A 17558-nucleotide genomic window follows, 5' to 3' on the forward strand; every position below is an offset into this window, starting at 1 on the left:
TTTACTGTACTGTCGGCTGTGGCACAGGGCTGCTTTAAATGGGAGCCCTCTACCTTCCATCTCCCAAGACAGAGTCAATCTACAGCACAGTATAATAATGTAACTAGGCACTTTATTCATCCCCAAGGGGAAATGGAGGTGTTAATGTATGGTGAGTAAACCCAGAAGCCTACAACCCTTAGACGGCTAGGGGGAAATATGTTTTATCCCTGCTTCTGGTCAGACTGAATACATGCATTTACATAAGATATGTTTGATATTTTATTAAGCCTATACTTTTGTTTTCTTGGCAGCTCCATTTCCACTGCCAGTAGTATAGGTCCCTTCCTTTCTCTGCTCTGTCCGAGACTAGGGCAATGTCGTCTGCATAGTCTGCATAGTGAGTCTTCCTCAGGACCAACGTGAAAACCCAATGTCGGTAACATATCCTTGTTCCAACCAGAAACCTAACCTCAGTCTTAACCGGCCACGCTTCTGTCTTGACTTCTCTTAACCGGTCACGTAGGTTGGTAAGCCTAACCTCAGTCTTAACCGGCCACATAGGTTGGACTAACGGGATGTCAGACTTATGGGCAGTCCCCCCCAAGGTCTCATCCCTGCCACTGATAATGGGTCTCAGGGCATGGTCCATTGCCATACTAAACAGGAAGGGGGCCCGGGTATAACCTGTAGGACGTCCACAAGTATCTCAAACTCTTCTCTCAACCACCATGAGGCATCTCTATTTTTGGCATTTTTTAGAAACGTTTAGAACGTGTGCAGTACATTGTGAGCTTGCAGATTTCCTATTTTCGCGTATGTGTCAAAGCCCCATTCCACATCTCCCATGTGCAGCTAAAATCCTCAGGCTGGAGTAAATCTCTGACAGCAACAATGTTGCACTCGTGCAAATGCATGCATGCACACACGCACGCACGCACAGGCCGGTTCTCACTTTGAGGAGGAAGCTTTATTTACTTCCTGTTAACCTTGCACGTCTGTTGTCCAATCAGAAGCTCACTAAAAGACATTCATCCCTGCATATCAGGTGTGTATGCAGGGATGAAGACCAGATGTTGTAATAACCATAACAGTTGTAAAAATCCATATGAATACTTTAGACATACTTTCCACACAACAGCAACAATATGATTCGCAGTGTCTTCACTGTCTTGGTGGAGACACAAGGATGCATGTAGTACTGTAACACAAGTGGCACATACAGTAGTACCATGGCAACAGGATGTAATTTGCCCTTCCTTATGGAACTGATCATGTATGGCGGTGTAAGCATAAATCAGGCTTAAGGCTGTAAGGACCATTCATCAGGAAGCCGATGGCTCCCTAGGTCAACATGTTACAACACTATTCAGCTTGGTTCAGTTAGACAACAGTTACGGCCCTTTCAGACAGGCAGCGACTGACGTGCCTAGTAATTCATTTTCAATGAGAGGCCACACCGTGCCTTTATTTTGGATGCGCAGAGAAGTTGAGGGGCAACAACGCAAGCATTGTTTTGGTGGGTGTGGTCCCGTGACATTATCGCAGGTACACACGCCCATGACCTAGATTGTGTTGAGCTTTTTATTTTGCTACGCGTCCCGCGCCCCTCATGAGCAGACCTGGAGCAGCGCCTGTTATTGATCCAGGCGACAACGTCTGCGTCACACGCTCCCTGTCTGAGAGGACCTTTAGTGTGATAACAGTAGCACCCCATTGTTTTTCATGAGAACAGAGCGTGTTGGATGTCCACAGCACATCGAAGGAACGGAGACTCACAACGTCCTTCAAAGAAGAGTGCATACACAATTACACAGCTAAATCTGGACTGTTCATTTAACTCTGACAGTGTACAATGTTGTATACTTTCACAGCTAAAATTTAGCAGTCTTCATTTAATAAAGACTCCAGAATTGACATGCTGACAAACGCAGACATGCAGCACTGGCACAGACGGACAGGGACACGTGCATGCATCCAGTCAATAAGACATGCAAATCCCTTGACTCCTTCAAAACCGCTCTCAAAGGGCACCTACGGACGGCTGCAATTCAAAACTGGCCCCCGTAAAACGTGAATCACTCCCACCGCCCGCCCCCCTTTTTCCCCTCACTGTATATGTTTATTTTCCCTTTTTACCTCCTGATGAATTCCTGTTCTGTTCTTTGACTATATAGAAGTGTCTATTTGTACGTCTCTAAATGTTTTGATGAATTGAACTTAATTGGGTCGTCCACTCACAGTTAACAGTCTTTGTATTGAGTTTGTGCTTGAAATGTACTGTAATTCTGCAAATAAATATTTCAATCAAAAACACACTCCCACTTACATTGAGCGTAGTCCTGTAGCATGGAGAATTCGGCTGGGGTCAGCGTGACCCATTTGTCTTGGCTGGTCATTGTGTTCACTCCTTCTCTCCAAAACACCTCATATCCCTTGAGCAGCAATGAACAGAGCACACATTAGATCACACACATAATCTGTCCCAGCCTCTGGCAAACCCCTCTCTATTTGCACCATGGCTCTCAACATGATATTGACCAGAGTATCTGACCTGAAAATAGCCTAGTGTTTCTCAACAGGGGCAGTACAGAGATATTCAGGGGGCGGTGGCGGTTTAATATGTTCAAGTGCACATTTTCTTCATGGTCTATCATGTTCAGTATCATGGTCAGTATCTTGTCAGTATCATATCAGTATTACGTCAGAATTACGTCAGTATCACAATTTTTCCCATTTCCTGAAAAGGAACGGTTTTAGACATGATACAAGCTCTCCACACAACAGCAACAATATGATTTTCAGTGTCTTAGTGGAGAAACATAATTGACAAGGATGCACTTACTGTAACACAAGTTACAAAGTAGCACATAGTACCATGGCAACAGGATGTAATGTGCCGTTCCTTATGGCACTGATCATTTACACACAACAGGGGAAGAGTCTCATTAGTCATCTTCAGGTTAAATTGACACAGCATGTAGTTTAATAAGGTCTTTAAATATCTTTCCAGTACAGAACTGATAGGCCTATCAAGTCCAAAGTGTTAATTGTTTGTACTTATGCTGTGTTTTCCATAATTAAATAAATAGGCCTACTCCTGCTTGCACAAGCTGGCCAACTTGAATATCAAACTCACAAATGCAAATGAACAAATCAATAAAATGATTTAAAAAAAGAAAAGTTGTATTCTTTTTTACAATTGAGTAAGTCAATTAGTCTGAATAACCAACCACTTCAGCAATGTATTATACTTTACTTTGTTGTATAATTGTGTTCAATTGAGTAATCCTGATATTAATGTGAAGACATATTGTCCATTGTAACTACAGCGACAGTAACAGAACGTCAGTCAGGCTGTTGATGGACAGTGCTACTGCTGCGAGACAAAATAGACAGGTCAAGCTGGTTACTTTTTGTCTGTAAAAAGTAATCTCTTCAGGATTTGAGAAAGAAGGTCAAGCTGGTTAATTTTTGTCTGTAAAAAGTAATCTCTTCAGGATTTGAGAAAGAAGTCGTCGTCGATTTCCTTTTTGAGGTCCATAATGCATTTCTTTTTAGCTTGAAACCTGTGTCATGATTTCCCACATTTTGCAAACATTTTTAAAACCAAATAAAAGAGAAAATGTCTATTTTGGAGTTTGCAAGCTAATTTCCGCAGCAATTATATATCACCCTCCCTGCCGCCTGGCTTCCCTCTATTCCCCCTATTTTTTGCAAATGAATGGCTGGAAAAATGGAAATGAAGAGTTTACATAATAGTACATGCATACACCTTCCCTAATGATTATATCTGGTTTCAGTATTTATTCATGGTGTATTGTCTCAGGTTATTGTAGCAGTCAATTTATATTGGGGGTCGGGAGGGGGCGGGCGGGGGTCCCGAGACATTGCCAAAGCATTTCCGGGGGTCCCCGGCCAAAAACGTTGAGAAGCCCTGGTGTAGACGCTCGACAAAGCCGGATGCACCATGGTGGATTTTTTACCCCAGCGTCACCTGAGTGTCAAAAGCACATAATCTGTAACAGATAGATTTTATTCCACATGCCATCACTGGTCTATTTTTACACTTTACATTGTTGTTAATTTAACCACTTACACCCTCTAAAATGTCTCATTAAAAATGGACCTGAGTTTTAAGCTGTACTGTAGAACCCAGAGTCATTATTTAAAACGTTGCAATTGAAAAAAGAAGATGTAGGTATGGCCGTACCCAATTTGAAATTATTTCCATGCAGCCCAAATTAAACTCTTAACTAACGTATGCAATCCAATGTACGCCAGGTGGAAAAATATTTAACTCTCTATTATGAAGGATCCCCCCCATTCAATGCATGTTAAGTTATAGAAATCTAGGGAGAGCATTAGAGAATATAACAAATCCATGGATTCAATCTCAATAAAAAATTTGGAAGATGGTAAAAGATTAATATAAATTAGATGATATGATTCAAATACTTCAGTGGTGTGCGTATGATCCAGGTTTCAGACCAAATACATTAGACTTACATTAGACTGTACGTTCAAATCATGGATTCCAAAAGGAATTAAAACATTCTATCCACATACAGAGAAGGGACAGTTTAAGAGTTTTGAAAAACTGAAGAGAGAATTTAATCTAGATAGATCAGACTTTTTTTAGATACTTTCGCAATCACTTTGAACATAATATTAAAAACAAAACAGACTTCGGTGATCCAATAGTGAGATAATTTATTGATGCACAGGAACAATTTAGCTAAAGGTGTTATTTCAGATTTTTATGACGGCTTCATGGGAAAAAACAACATGATACAAAATATATTAAAGAAAAAAAAGTGGGAAACGGAAGGTATTCAAGGTAACATCATTATATCAAACTATGAGTGGTCTGAGATGTATGTCAATTCCAATGGAAATGTATGGAGGGAATTTGGGTGGAAATGTCTTGTCCGTTTCTTCATTACGCCGAAACAGAAGGCACATTTCTCGAATGGGGAAGCAACATGCTGGAGACAGTGTGGGTCTCGGGAGGCTAACCATTGGCCTATTCTCTGGGGGTGCCCAGTGATTAGAACATTTTGGACAGAATTTCAGAGATCAATAAATACAATATTTGGTGGAAATTTGCCCTTAGAGTTTACTACATTATTTTTGGGACATGCACCTTTTCAGACGAGATCTGATTATACTATTCGGTATTCTGATATCTGCATGTAGAAAAGTATTTGCACGACACTGGTTGCTTCCTGAGGCCCTCACCATAAAAAGAATGGATAGATATAGTAAATTATATTTATAATATGGAACAGATCACTTTCTCTCTCAGACTGCAGAAGGAGAAATGTATAAAGTTTTGGTCTAACTGGGTGGAATATATTATACCTTTGCGACCAGATTTTGCAGCGGCAAGGATTGAATGATTCTGCCTTACTCATGTCTATCTTTTTTGGTTTTGTTTTTATTTTAATTACTGCTCACAGCTTCAAATGCTCTCTTATGTCTTCCTATTGTATTGTACTTTAACATTTCTGTACACATCATCCATCTCTCCCATATGCTTTATTTTATTCATTTTTGTTCCTGTCTAAAAATGAAGAAAAAAGAAACCTGTGGACAAAGTCATTCTATTTGAAAAATGGTTGCATAATAATTATGATTGTGGATGTCCCTAAATAAAAAATAAAAAAATATATAAACTGTACTGTAGGCTACTTGGACCGCTTTTTTCCATCTACATCAAATCTCATTGCAAAAAAGTATCCTATCTACAAGCTCACAACTCGTCAATACGCAACGTGTTGAGAGCTTGTAGATCTGCAATTTTGGCAACCGTTCCCCCCATATAGGCATCATGCCTGCATGCATGGTAAGCCATAGGCTACTACATGACATTCAAGTGGTTAATTTAAATACACATATATAATACATATGCATAGTGCATTTTAATGTGCCTAATAGGTTTGGATGAAGATAAAGAGCTTTTCACAGGTGATGAGAAAGTAAGTGAATGTGACATTTTGGAAGAGAGTGTGTGTGTGTGTGTGTGTGTGTGTGTGTGTGTGTGTGTGTGTGTGTGTGTGTGTGTGTGTGTGTGTGTGTGTGTGTGTGTGTGTGTAAATTCTTATACATGAGCATTAGACTACAAAAGCTAAATGCCTTTTAATTATTAATTATTAACAATTTAACATACCGTAAATGTGTTGACGACTTGACGTGCGTTCATGCAGCTCTTTCCATAAACACCCCTTGAGCTCAACTATAAGTATATAGGCTTAAAGCTGCCTATAATGTGTGAAGTGTGCATCAATATCGTTTTTTTTTTAAATATACAGCAACGCAATATAGCTTAGCTCAGCTCAAAGTCTGTTAGTGTATTGCACTATCCGTGTAACGTTACCGTAGGCTACATCCTCCACCGACCACCACCACCACCATATCTCTGTTCCATAGCTCTAAGTCTAATGCCTTCAACGGCAGCAAGAGCAATAAGGCTATGGACCAGAGCTACTCTGTACCCTGTCGCCTACACTAACGGGCTATGAGTCCAATTCCACGATGTCTCTGTCCAGTGTTCCACCATTCCACATGGTGCAGCAGTAGGCTAGCAGAATTGTATAATTGTATAATGTTGAACGAAACGAGACGCACAACAACATTAGCCACATGATGCCACTCACCTGCTGCAGATCAATGAAACCAGGAAGGATTCCTCAGAGCAGCTGTTTTCAGATGCTCATCACGCAAAGCGCGTTGCGCGCGCGATCTCCAGAGTCAGAGTGGCACAGCAAGACGCTCATGTGGTGCCAATTCAAGTCCCCCCTGTCCTTGTCCTGTCCTGTGTGCTCTGTGCTGTTGGCCGGCTGGGCTGGGCGCTCCTGAATCCTGTGGTTGTAGGCTATAGATTCAGGTGGCGTGTCGATCGGCGCGTGTCACTGTCACTATGTGAAAGGGGGGAGACAGTTAGTAGGATAGTAGCCCAGCTCTGCTGCTGCATGTGCGCAGTGCACTGTGCAGTCACTGCTTAACTGTCTATCGCGTTAGTCAGCGTAGGCTAGGATGGAGAAAGCAGCTAGAGAGCCCCCCCCCCACACACACACACACACACATACACACACACACAGTCACACACACACACACACACACACACACACACAGACAGACACAGATACACACTCACACACTCTCTGTCATGTCACACACACACACACACACACAGGAAGAGAGAGAGAGAGATTCAGTTCTCACGTGTCATCTTTTCCTCACACCACCTTATGTCCTCTCTCGCTACCGCCTTCTCACATTCTGTAGTAATTTATGTAGTCGCTGGGGCAGCATTTGACTATCCGCATTTAGCATAATAAAGTTCAATGAATAGGATGAAAAAGAGGAATGAATGAAGGAGAGAAGGAAGGCCTGATCGATCATGGATGGATGGATGGATGGAAGGATGGCATGGCCCCGAAGGAAGGTTAAAGTATGTGGTGCAAGAATTAAAAGGAAGAAAATGTTACCTGTATGAGTTGGACTAATCAATCTACATACATAATCACACCCGTGTGAAGTGAGGGGCGCTCTTTATATCATCATACATCATCTCATTCCGGCACAGAATACCTTCACTAAAAACGCCGGGACAACGCTCCACACGTCCCAAACTCTTCTCCCTTCTGGCTCCAAAACCATGGATTGCACTTCCCTTTACAATCAGAACTGCAGCCTCACTCCCAACCTTCCGCAGTATAGTCTGAAAACCCACCTCTTCAGACTCCATCATGGCCCGTAGCACTTGCCCTAGCCCAGACATTTTTATGTAGACTTAGATAGCATTTTTATGTTTTGTGTAGCACTGTATACATTCATAGTTCCATAGATATTCCACTGTTACGTTCTTAGCTTACGTATGAGTAATGATAACTACTTTATATGTATGTGATGTATTGCCATGCTTTTTGTTCTTGCTTAATGTAAAGAGCGTAAAACACTCAAATAAAATAAAAATAAAGTGAAATCTAAAATGGGCATGGAATGAGGCTTAGCCACTTAAACCCTAGAGGTGGTTGACCAAAGTCCCTTGGGGCTCTATATCGATCTGCTACGTATGTTCTGCTGTATTTCCCCCAGAAATCAGATACTGGGGTTTAAGTGGTTTAGCACGCAGTGTGAGGTGAGGTGACAGTGTTTACACAGCAATAAGAGTTACTGTTTCTGAACTTATCATATACACCTGCATATATCATTGAGCAAAACACTCAAGATAATAGTATTAGCAAAGTGCATAAATGCCTGCTTTGGAGCTATAATTCCAAATGTGCAAATAAAGAAAGCAACTCGGATGATTATACTATACTTTAATACTATACTGTAATATAGAACAGGTTGCAAGGCAAAAGAACGTTTCAATGTCAGATTACATCTTCATCAGGTCATGATGACCTGACAAAGGCAAGTTTGTATTTCATTTTCACACATTTCACAATGGGATTGATGCTCTGCTAGTCTCTTCAGCTCTTCAGTCTCCTGCAGCATTCGGGTTACCCTAACCCTAACAGAATGTTGTGCGTGACCTACTGTTGGAACCAAATCTAATACCTACAGTACAATATATTTAACAGCCCACCTTTGCATAATGGAAGACATGATCAATTATACCTTCCACTATAACCTCCCCCATTATGTGACCCACAAATCACATTAATTGGATTTTATAAAGAATGAGCCAAACAATGTCAAAGGTGTGGGGGTGTTTGGGTGAGTGATTGGACCAGTGTGTCAATAGTGTTTGTGTTTTAGTGTCATATAGGCTGTGTCTTTAGGTCATGTGAGTGTTTACATTCCTACTCACAGCTGCAGATCCAGTTGCAAATAAATTATATCGACTTGTCCTTTACATGTGGATGTGGGAGTAGGGTTACTATACCTTAGGACTGTTCATCTACTGCAGTTATAATTAATTAGTCATTTAGAAATTGTACATACATACGGTAATTTGAAAGAAACATATCAGCCCTAGCATAGGTGAAACAGTCTGTCGTCGCCAGGGGCAACTGTATGTCAATAACAGACGCATGGACTACATGCGTCATGTGATCTCTCAGGGTCATTATGTTATGCATACAGGTTAGACATGATCATACATCAAGGGATTAAGCAAGAACATATGCATGCAAAGAATTAATCCCCACATATCTCTATAGAAGAAATGATACACATTAATGTGCCACATTATCCCTACACACGGTTTCTTCATCATAGCCACCCCCCATTGTGACAAATTGCAATGCACATATATTATCCCTACCCCACTTCTAGCTTCCTGTGCTATATATAGCATCCCCAATGTATCATAATGTGAGTATTACGTAAGGTCCTGTCCACGGCTACGTCTACACTGCCTGACCCATGTGTGTCCCCCAGTGGGACTGAAGGCCGATTTAACCTAAACAGCTGGGTCTCTCTTAGTTTCGAATACAGCCCGAGACGGAGGCAGTGTAGCGTGTTATATTATACTGTCCCAGCTGATTCTGTTAGACTGTTGTACTGTCCCAGCTGATTCTGCAGGGCATTCTCATCCCATTAGGATGAGTTGGTGTCCTTTTCTGATGATCTTCATTCATTAATGTTGCCATGTTAAATCTAAGTTGATTTGCCATAATTTGTGCTCTGCTTTATCGTTCAAGCCAGATCACAAAAGAATATGACCAAATAATGTGGTGTGTGTGTGTGCGTGTGCGTGTGCGTGTGCGTGTGTGTGTGTGTGTGTGTGTGTGTGTGTGTGTGTGTGTGTGTGTGTGCGTGTGCGTGGGCGTGACGTGTCGCATTCGTGCGTGCGTACCTACATGTGTGTATTTGCCCATGTTGGCAGCAGGGCACTTGTCAATCGTCTTGTAGACAGTTGGTACATAACATGAGTCACTGGAGCATTCTGTGCTACAAATCACATTTTGTTCACTCTGCCCATTTGCCAACTTATGAGGAAAAAAAGGGGGTGGGGGGCAGTCACAGTCGTTTAAAATCAAAACAATGTATTTCTTTACTTGCACAGTGACAAGTGGACGTAGTGGATGATGAAGCCTAGCGTGCCAGAACACAGTGCACTCCATTCATTTTTGGAGTAAAGTAAAAAACAGTTCTCTTAAAACATCTTACCACAAATATTGTTCTTGGTGCATACAGGTCTGTTGGGTGCTACCTGAAGATGCACTGCACTGTTATATTTCAAGGTTACAATTCCATGTAGCAATTATGTGCAGGTCAAAGGTGAGATGTGGCGGAATTCAGCAAGTGCAGGGGCATAAATATGTCCATCATTGGCCACAGCATGTTTTTGCGACCAATACTTCGGCCTAGAGGGGGGAACTCTCACTGTTAACTGTTAACTACATTAACACTTTTTGCGGGGGCGAGTTGGTAAAGGGGCGATCGAGTCGTCTGGTATTCGGCTAGTTCCCTTTAACATGAGAGCAGGTCCTGATCTACTTCACAATGAATAAGACAGACTTATTGATTGTCTTTCGTGGTTCCATGTTCCATTAAGCGAGACCCCAGGGAGATTTTGCTTATTACAAAGGTTTCATGTAAAGGTGATGGCCACTGGTCATATATATCTTCTTACAATGGAATCAATACTGTATGTCAGTATTATATCTGTGAGGCATGACCCATGACTGGGTCATGGGTCATGCGTCACAGATATAAGTATGAGATTGTTTTTATGTCAGGGAACAATAAGACAGTGTTTTAAAAGCCTATTGATACCCCAAATAGATGCCACTTGGTAATCTCATTCATAATAAAAGGTAAAAGGGAATGCCACAATGGCATGGGGAAACGTGAAAGAATTAGACATTATGGAATGAAAGTCAAGATGTTAGTGTTATTTCTTTCCCTCCGTTTATGTCATCTACATTGTTTTTCTTTTCTCCTCCAGTGTTTTAATAAGTTGTGCAGATTAACAAAAATAAAAGTATTTTTGCATTGCACTAATACCATATAATTGTTTTTATTAATTCATATTTACTGTACAGTATCTGTACTTCCATGAAGTTAGGCGGAACCAAATTGTACCTAAAATGCACAATACATTAGAGACCCCAACAGAGCTTTTTATAAATTTTGTATTTCTACTTCACTGGGTTATTTTTGGTCATGCCTCCATACCAAAGTTTTGGTGAAGTAATACTGTAGTTGAAAAGTAGCCCAGACCAAATATTGAGTAGCATAAATTAACATACTCCGATGGCCGACATTTCTGTATTACGCCATTCAGGACGGGAACCCCTTTTGGTGTTTTAAGCATAATGTTATACTTTAACAATTGAAATTCTTTCAGAGCGAACGTTTTTAACTCAAATCTTTGCTTCTGGGGGGTCCCTGGAACAACATATTGTCAGATGGGGGTCTGCGGCCAATTGCATACATTTTGGGGGTCCTTGACATGAAATAGTTTGAGAACCACTGACATAGAAACAGTTTTTTTGTATCTATTTATTTTGTGCGTGGACTTGATTGCTGATGGAGTTAAAGACTGAAGTTGTTAAAATAGGATAAACTGTCTCTTTCAGAATATTGCAGACCATATAGGAATTATTTTGCAAGTACAGTAGTTTGCCAACCTCCCTTTCTATTCAGTAACATTAATATGAAGTTGATTCATGACATCGGCCAAGGTGAGATAGAAGGCAGCAATAGCACCATCTGCTGTAAATTCAGTTTTTCATTCTGACATGAACACTACATTGGGAATATATTCTTCAGAATCATATATATTGAGTAACATTGAAGGTTTGCTTTGGTTTTGAGTGTCATATATTTTTGGTTGTTCACAACATAATGTAATAATGCCAGAACAATAGAGTAATGGAAATAAAATGCGAAAAATGGTTTTATTGAAAAATATATAGCTTTGTGCAATGTTACTATGTGAAATGGTAATAATAAGTACAGATATGAACAGTAAGGTAAATAGCACAGTATGTTTTGCCATAGAAAAGAAGCTGTAGATATTCAGCCGTCGGACGGCTTTGAGTAGAGACTCAAAGTGCTCTCAGTGCATGAGCGCATGGCAAACGCCCTCCCCACATCCTTACCCTAACCTTAACCACACCAAACCCATGCCTAAACATCGTCATACTGGCAGTGCCTAACCGTAACTAAAAATAAGACTTAATTAAACCACACCAAACCCATGTCCCAACTTAACCACTTACAGTAATCCATATACCGTACTTGCATGGGGTCCCCCAGGGATCTATACTAAGCCCGCTCCTTTGTTGTTGTTGTATTTTACCTCTATCTACACCAATACCTTTGGCAAAAATAGCCACTCTACAAGCTCACAACACATCGCGCTGCGATACATTGTGAGCTTTTAGATCCGATTTTCACCTATTATTACATGCCCAGAATAGGGATACTAGAGGTTCATGTGGTTAACCAACTGTAAGCTATAACCATGTGATTAGTCCCAGACCAATCAAATGACATATAACGCAGAGGGTCAGGCGGCTGAATATCCACTACCGAGATAAAAAGCCATTCATTATTGCACATACACAGCAACTAAACTGCTTGACTGAAATGTACACTGCCCTGATTGATTATAAACAAATATCAAACAGTGGGGCCACTCTAATAATGATCAAAACATTTTCATAATTACATGAAAAAAAAGAAAAGAAAAATGTGGTGGGCACATTGCCTGTTATTATAGATAATTTGTCAACATGGCCCTTCACCAAATGGTATGTTCACACTAGCCGCCTTTAAAAATAGTCACCGCCTTTTTACTTTAAAGTAAAACCCTTCGAGAAATTACCAAAAGGCGACTGACTGCATGGCGGGCCGCTTTTAGAATGCACTGATCAGAGCGCTTTTTCTGGCCAAGCAGGGCACTTCTAAAAGTTGACATTAGTTCATCCTTTTTGAGAAATGAGCTCATGATATGGGCTGCTATTTATCAGCTGTCCAATAACGACTGTACACAAATGCAGAGCTGCATGTCAGAGCTGATGGTCTCTATCATGGATGTACTGTATTTGGCTCTCTTATATGTCCCACTGTCAGCCACGGCGGCACGGATTATACCACCAACCTCCCTCCCTCCTCCTCTTTTGCCTGACAAAAACAGTATATTAAACCTATTATTACCTAATATAATCACATTGTATTCATTAGATTCATGGTGGAGTTGTATTTTGGTAAAAGCCAGGCCTATTAATACTGTATGTGCAAGGCAGCAGAGCTGACAGGCAGGGGAGGAAAAACACAGAGACCTCAGCGTTCATCGCTGGCAGCACGATTAGTTTCACGTCTATTACCTTCTACGAATCTACGTGATTTAAAACTTTCAATATTTATTACATTCCGATTCCATGCAGTTGTATTCAAGTCTGTTTCAGTTATTTTCTTATTTATTCATTTTCAGCAGAAAAAGCACTCTAGACTGCGCTTTTTCGTCATAGAAGGTGGCTAGTGTGAACATACCATAGACACCACATATCCAGACACACATATATACAAATATACTGTACATATATAGTATGCATACTAAAACTGCTTTTCATAGAAGTGGAAGTATGTCATTAGTAGGTCATGCATATATCATGCTCATCCTTTGACGTTGGTTAAAATTTGTAGCTATGAAATTATGTAACACTTAAATTAAAAGTAAAAAAATAAAATACAATAAAATAAAATAAAAACTAAATGATGGAATGGTAAATGGTGCATTTATATATTTTTATATTTATATATATATATTTTTTTTAATGTTTTTTTTGTGGCTTTCGCCTTTATTTTATATTTTTTATGGAGGGACAGACAGTAGGCTGACAGGAAATGGGGAGAGAGATGGGGGGAAGACATGCAGTAAAGGCCGTCGGGATCGGGAGTTGAACCCGTGGCACACTGCCAGACTGGATTACCAGCCAAGGTGCCTGGACCACTGAGCCATGGACCAGGCCTATCCAAAACGCTTTACATAGATTGTGCATTACATTCACCGATTCATACACCGATGGCGGAGGAAAGCATGCAAGGCACCATCCTACACATTGGGAGAAATTAGAGGTTCAGAGTCTTGCTCAAGGACACTTCAACACTAACTAATTGGAATCCCAAAGCACCAGGTTGTGTCAGGGGTCAGGCACCCATAGACATGGAATCCCAAAGCACCAGGTTGTGTCAGGGGTCAGGCACCCATAGACAATAAAATCCTCAGTGTTATTTATAATTTGGTTTATATTTTACGGTACAGTGTGGTCAATCGGAGGCCCGCTCTTCACTCAGTTGGACTTCTTCTTGATGTTGACCAGCTGAGAGAAGCTCTGCACGACCCAGTAAAGCAGAGAGAGGGAGACAAAGGCCTGGAGAAAAAAACAAGCATGGGGTTAGGAAAATCCTGTGCTGTACTATAAGTAAGTAGCCTTGCCGAGCCATGAGGCCCATAGGGCAGGAGCCTATCTCCTGTTTCTGTAGCGTGAGGCAACTTGATGTACAAGTACACCCCCTGGACATGACGCTAGTATGTCGCAGGGACTTACCCCCAATCCAACCCTTGATGCGGAGTGTCAAGCAGGGAGGCATTGGGTCCCATTTTTACAGTCTTTGGTATGACCCGGCCGGGATTTAACCCCAACCTCCCAGTCTCAGGGCGGACACTCTAACCACAAGGCCACTGAGCTGGTGTGATGTACTATACTAAAATCCCAAATAAGAACTGAGGCCAATTATACAAAATGCATTCTAAATGAGAAGTTCTCACACTTTCAAGATTTACATTTTCTTTTATAAATAAAACAATTAAAAAAATTGTAGATGTACAAGCTCACAGTGCAGCACAAAGTGATGTTTTCCATTTCAAACAAAGAATCTAAAATGACACAGATGCTTTCCCGGTTTTAAAGGATATTAACATTTTACCCCAAAATCGGAAAACATTTACCCAATAGGTCATACTTTTCACTCTCAGAACTACATTAACGTGTGTATTTGTTTTGTTTTTGTTTCTTTTATATTATCAGACTTGTAGGCCTAGTCCTACAGTATACTCAAGAAGGTTTTATTTGTCACTAACTTAATAGAAGCGAAATGTTGTTGGGACATGTTCTACAAAAGATTCAGTGTGCAAAATTGTAGACATAATAGTATATTAAGTAAGAGACTAAATAATAATAATATAATAATAATAAATTATATACAGTGATATATACTATAGTGTTGTATATACTGTATTACAACCTCAGTGCAGATCATATTTTTTGTGGTTGTGTGGAGTAGTCATTGTCAACCTTTTGAATTCAAGGACCCCCAGTTTGATATGCTCTAGTTGAAGCCGCGATCCCCCTATTTGAACTGGGGATCCCCACCCTGACAAGCACTGGAATTAATGAGTGTGTTTGGTGATGTGCTTCATTCTTGCCCTGATGAAGACCAGTTAATGGTCGAAACATGTTGGCAGTCGCCTTTTTAATTTAATAAAGGCTTCCCTCCTCTTTTTAACTTTGAGTGCCCGGATCGTCTCTTTTTTTAATCTATGCCTTTATCCCGTTTTGATCTGTGTGCGGTACCTTGTAGCATTTGGAATTGGCATTACATTTAGTTTCCAACGATAAATATTATGAAAATAGACGATCTACGTTGAAGCTCACAAGGCCTCGAAGTTTTCGAGGCGTTGTGAGGTTGCTATACTTTCTATGGGGTGGTTGAGTACTTTGTCCACCACTGTCACAGCCCCAAGCGCTGCATGGTGTCTTCAAACGCTTCCTGCACGGGAACAAGATGTTCCTACAGCTTATGTGTCTAAAACCACAAGGCTTGAACCAATCCCTCTGCACTGCTGGCACCCAAAATATTGCTACTGTTTGAATAGCACTGCCTGCAATAAATTATGCTGGACTTACAATTAGGATGTAGGGTCAAATGAGTTACATCCTGCCTCATGCACAGCTTTTGGAGATGGTGATCCTTTGAGTAAAGCCCGATTCATAGTTCATCGTGCCACGCAGAGAATATACGGTAGTTATAATATAGTTCATCGTGCCACGCAGAGAATAGCCAGCCGTCAAGCTCACAACTCGCTTGTAGGTCTGCTATTCTGAGACCATAAATTAGGTTTAAGACTGCCCGCTATTTTGTTCTACATCTCTCAATTCTAGAGATATGGGCAATTATTTAAGACATGATTGTGATCTTGAACATTGGCCTTTTTGATCCAAAAGTTAGTCAGGACAGTCAACTGATGATCATTTTCAACGATGTTCCATGAAAATCTGCCCATCTGTTGGCTGGCTAACACAAACTAAGAAAACACAGAGTAATTTCCACTGCCGAGTAAAAATACAAAGAAATACTGTTATACGTAGCAGGAGTGTTTCTAAACCTTTTGGAGGGGCGCCAAGCCAATGCATGGCTTTTGAAGATTACATCATATGGCACATAATGGCAGCCAAGTCTGTTAGAGCACTTATGACGTAAATCGTTTGCCAGTCAAGTCTATGGACGTTAATGTTTGTTTAGGGCACTAAATACGACGCAAGACGCATGTGGTCGATATAAATACAGTGGGTGATCCTCACTTCACACGAGTGTGATTATTTTATGTCAAGGATCCCCCAGTTTGATATGCATTAGCCCACAGACACTGTAAAATCCCCAGGGTTAATTTAACTCTGAGATTGTACAAATGAATCAGATGGACCTATAAGGAACCTGGAACCTCCTCAAAGCCTTGGAAGTAACCAGAACCTAAACTGTGAACCACAGACATATAGTACAGTATAGGTTACTTTCTCGCAATTGCCTACCCCGCTATTGTGAGAAAAGAAAGTCACAAATCTAGCCTTTTTATTTTTTTAGCTCGCTAGCGGAAACAGGCTTCCATACTTAGTAGTTGGACCATAGGATCATAGTGACAAGTTGATTCCAAAAGGTTAAGGAGTCGGGCAAAGTCATCTCCCATGATGGTCTCACATCGGGGTTGAGGGGTCACCACCATAGGGGACCATGCTATTCAGCAACAAGGGCTTGCGAAAAACGGCCCTACCCTCCACCCCCAACTGTGTTCTGGGCCATAAACTGCATCCTACCTTGCAAAGCTAGCCAAAACCAGACCCCTGTCCATCACAGGCAAAAGCCTGATGGGAAAAAAGTCCTCCTGGACGCCACAGCTGTTTTCCTCTGAGAGAGAACGCGAAGGGAAAGGGATGTAGGGTGAGAGTGAGACAGAGAGAGAGAAAGAGAGAAAGAGAGAGAGACGTTAAGAGTGGGAGGGATAGAGAGGACCGAGAGAACAGATCACAACACGGACTGGAATGTGCCCTACTACCCCCACACCCCCCAACCCCCCGCGCCTCTTACTACCTGTTCTGGCATACATGTTCCTCACAGAGAGAAAAAGAGGGAGTGCAGGACACACAAAAAACATAGAAGGCAGGGAGCAACTGATGGGAGTAGTAGAGAAATAGTGCCAAAGTTTCCAAAGAAGCTTTTTTTTTGTTGCTGTATAGCACCTAAAGATTACACAGACATGAAGTTGTGTCGTGCCCATCTCTGAGATGGATTGGGATCAGGAGCACATAACAGTCTTGGAAGAACCTCAC

The 17558-nt window shown here is 41.1% G+C and overlaps 2 protein-coding genes across 2 annotated transcripts in view; both read right to left on the reverse strand.

Annotated features, from left to right (window-relative positions):
* Positions 1-6880, reverse strand: part of dgkb (diacylglycerol kinase, beta) — a 64832-nt gene extending 57952 nt beyond the window's left edge. Inside the window, exons 1-2 of the mRNA XM_080767690.1 lie at positions 6639-6880; positions 2309-2414 (exon numbers count right to left, since the gene is read on the reverse strand). Of these exons, the coding sequence (XP_080623816.1) occupies positions 2309-2378 (70 nt within the window). The 5' untranslated portion in view covers positions 2379-2414; positions 6639-6880. The remainder of the gene's footprint in view (positions 1-2308; positions 2415-6638) is intronic.
* Positions 6881-11817: 4937 nt separating this feature from the next.
* Positions 11818-17558, reverse strand: part of agmo (alkylglycerol monooxygenase) — a 48421-nt gene continuing 42680 nt past the window's right edge. Inside the window, exon 13 of the mRNA XM_080767967.1 lies at positions 11818-14324. Within this exon, the coding sequence (XP_080624093.1) occupies positions 14244-14324 (81 nt within the window). The 3' untranslated portion in view covers positions 11818-14243. The remainder of the gene's footprint in view (positions 14325-17558) is intronic.

This window comes from Protomyctophum bolini (genome assembly GCF_963924005.1).
Source record: "Protomyctophum bolini genome assembly, chromosome: 7".
NCBI classification, from domain to species: domain Eukaryota; kingdom Metazoa; phylum Chordata; class Actinopteri; order Myctophiformes; family Myctophidae; genus Protomyctophum; species Protomyctophum bolini.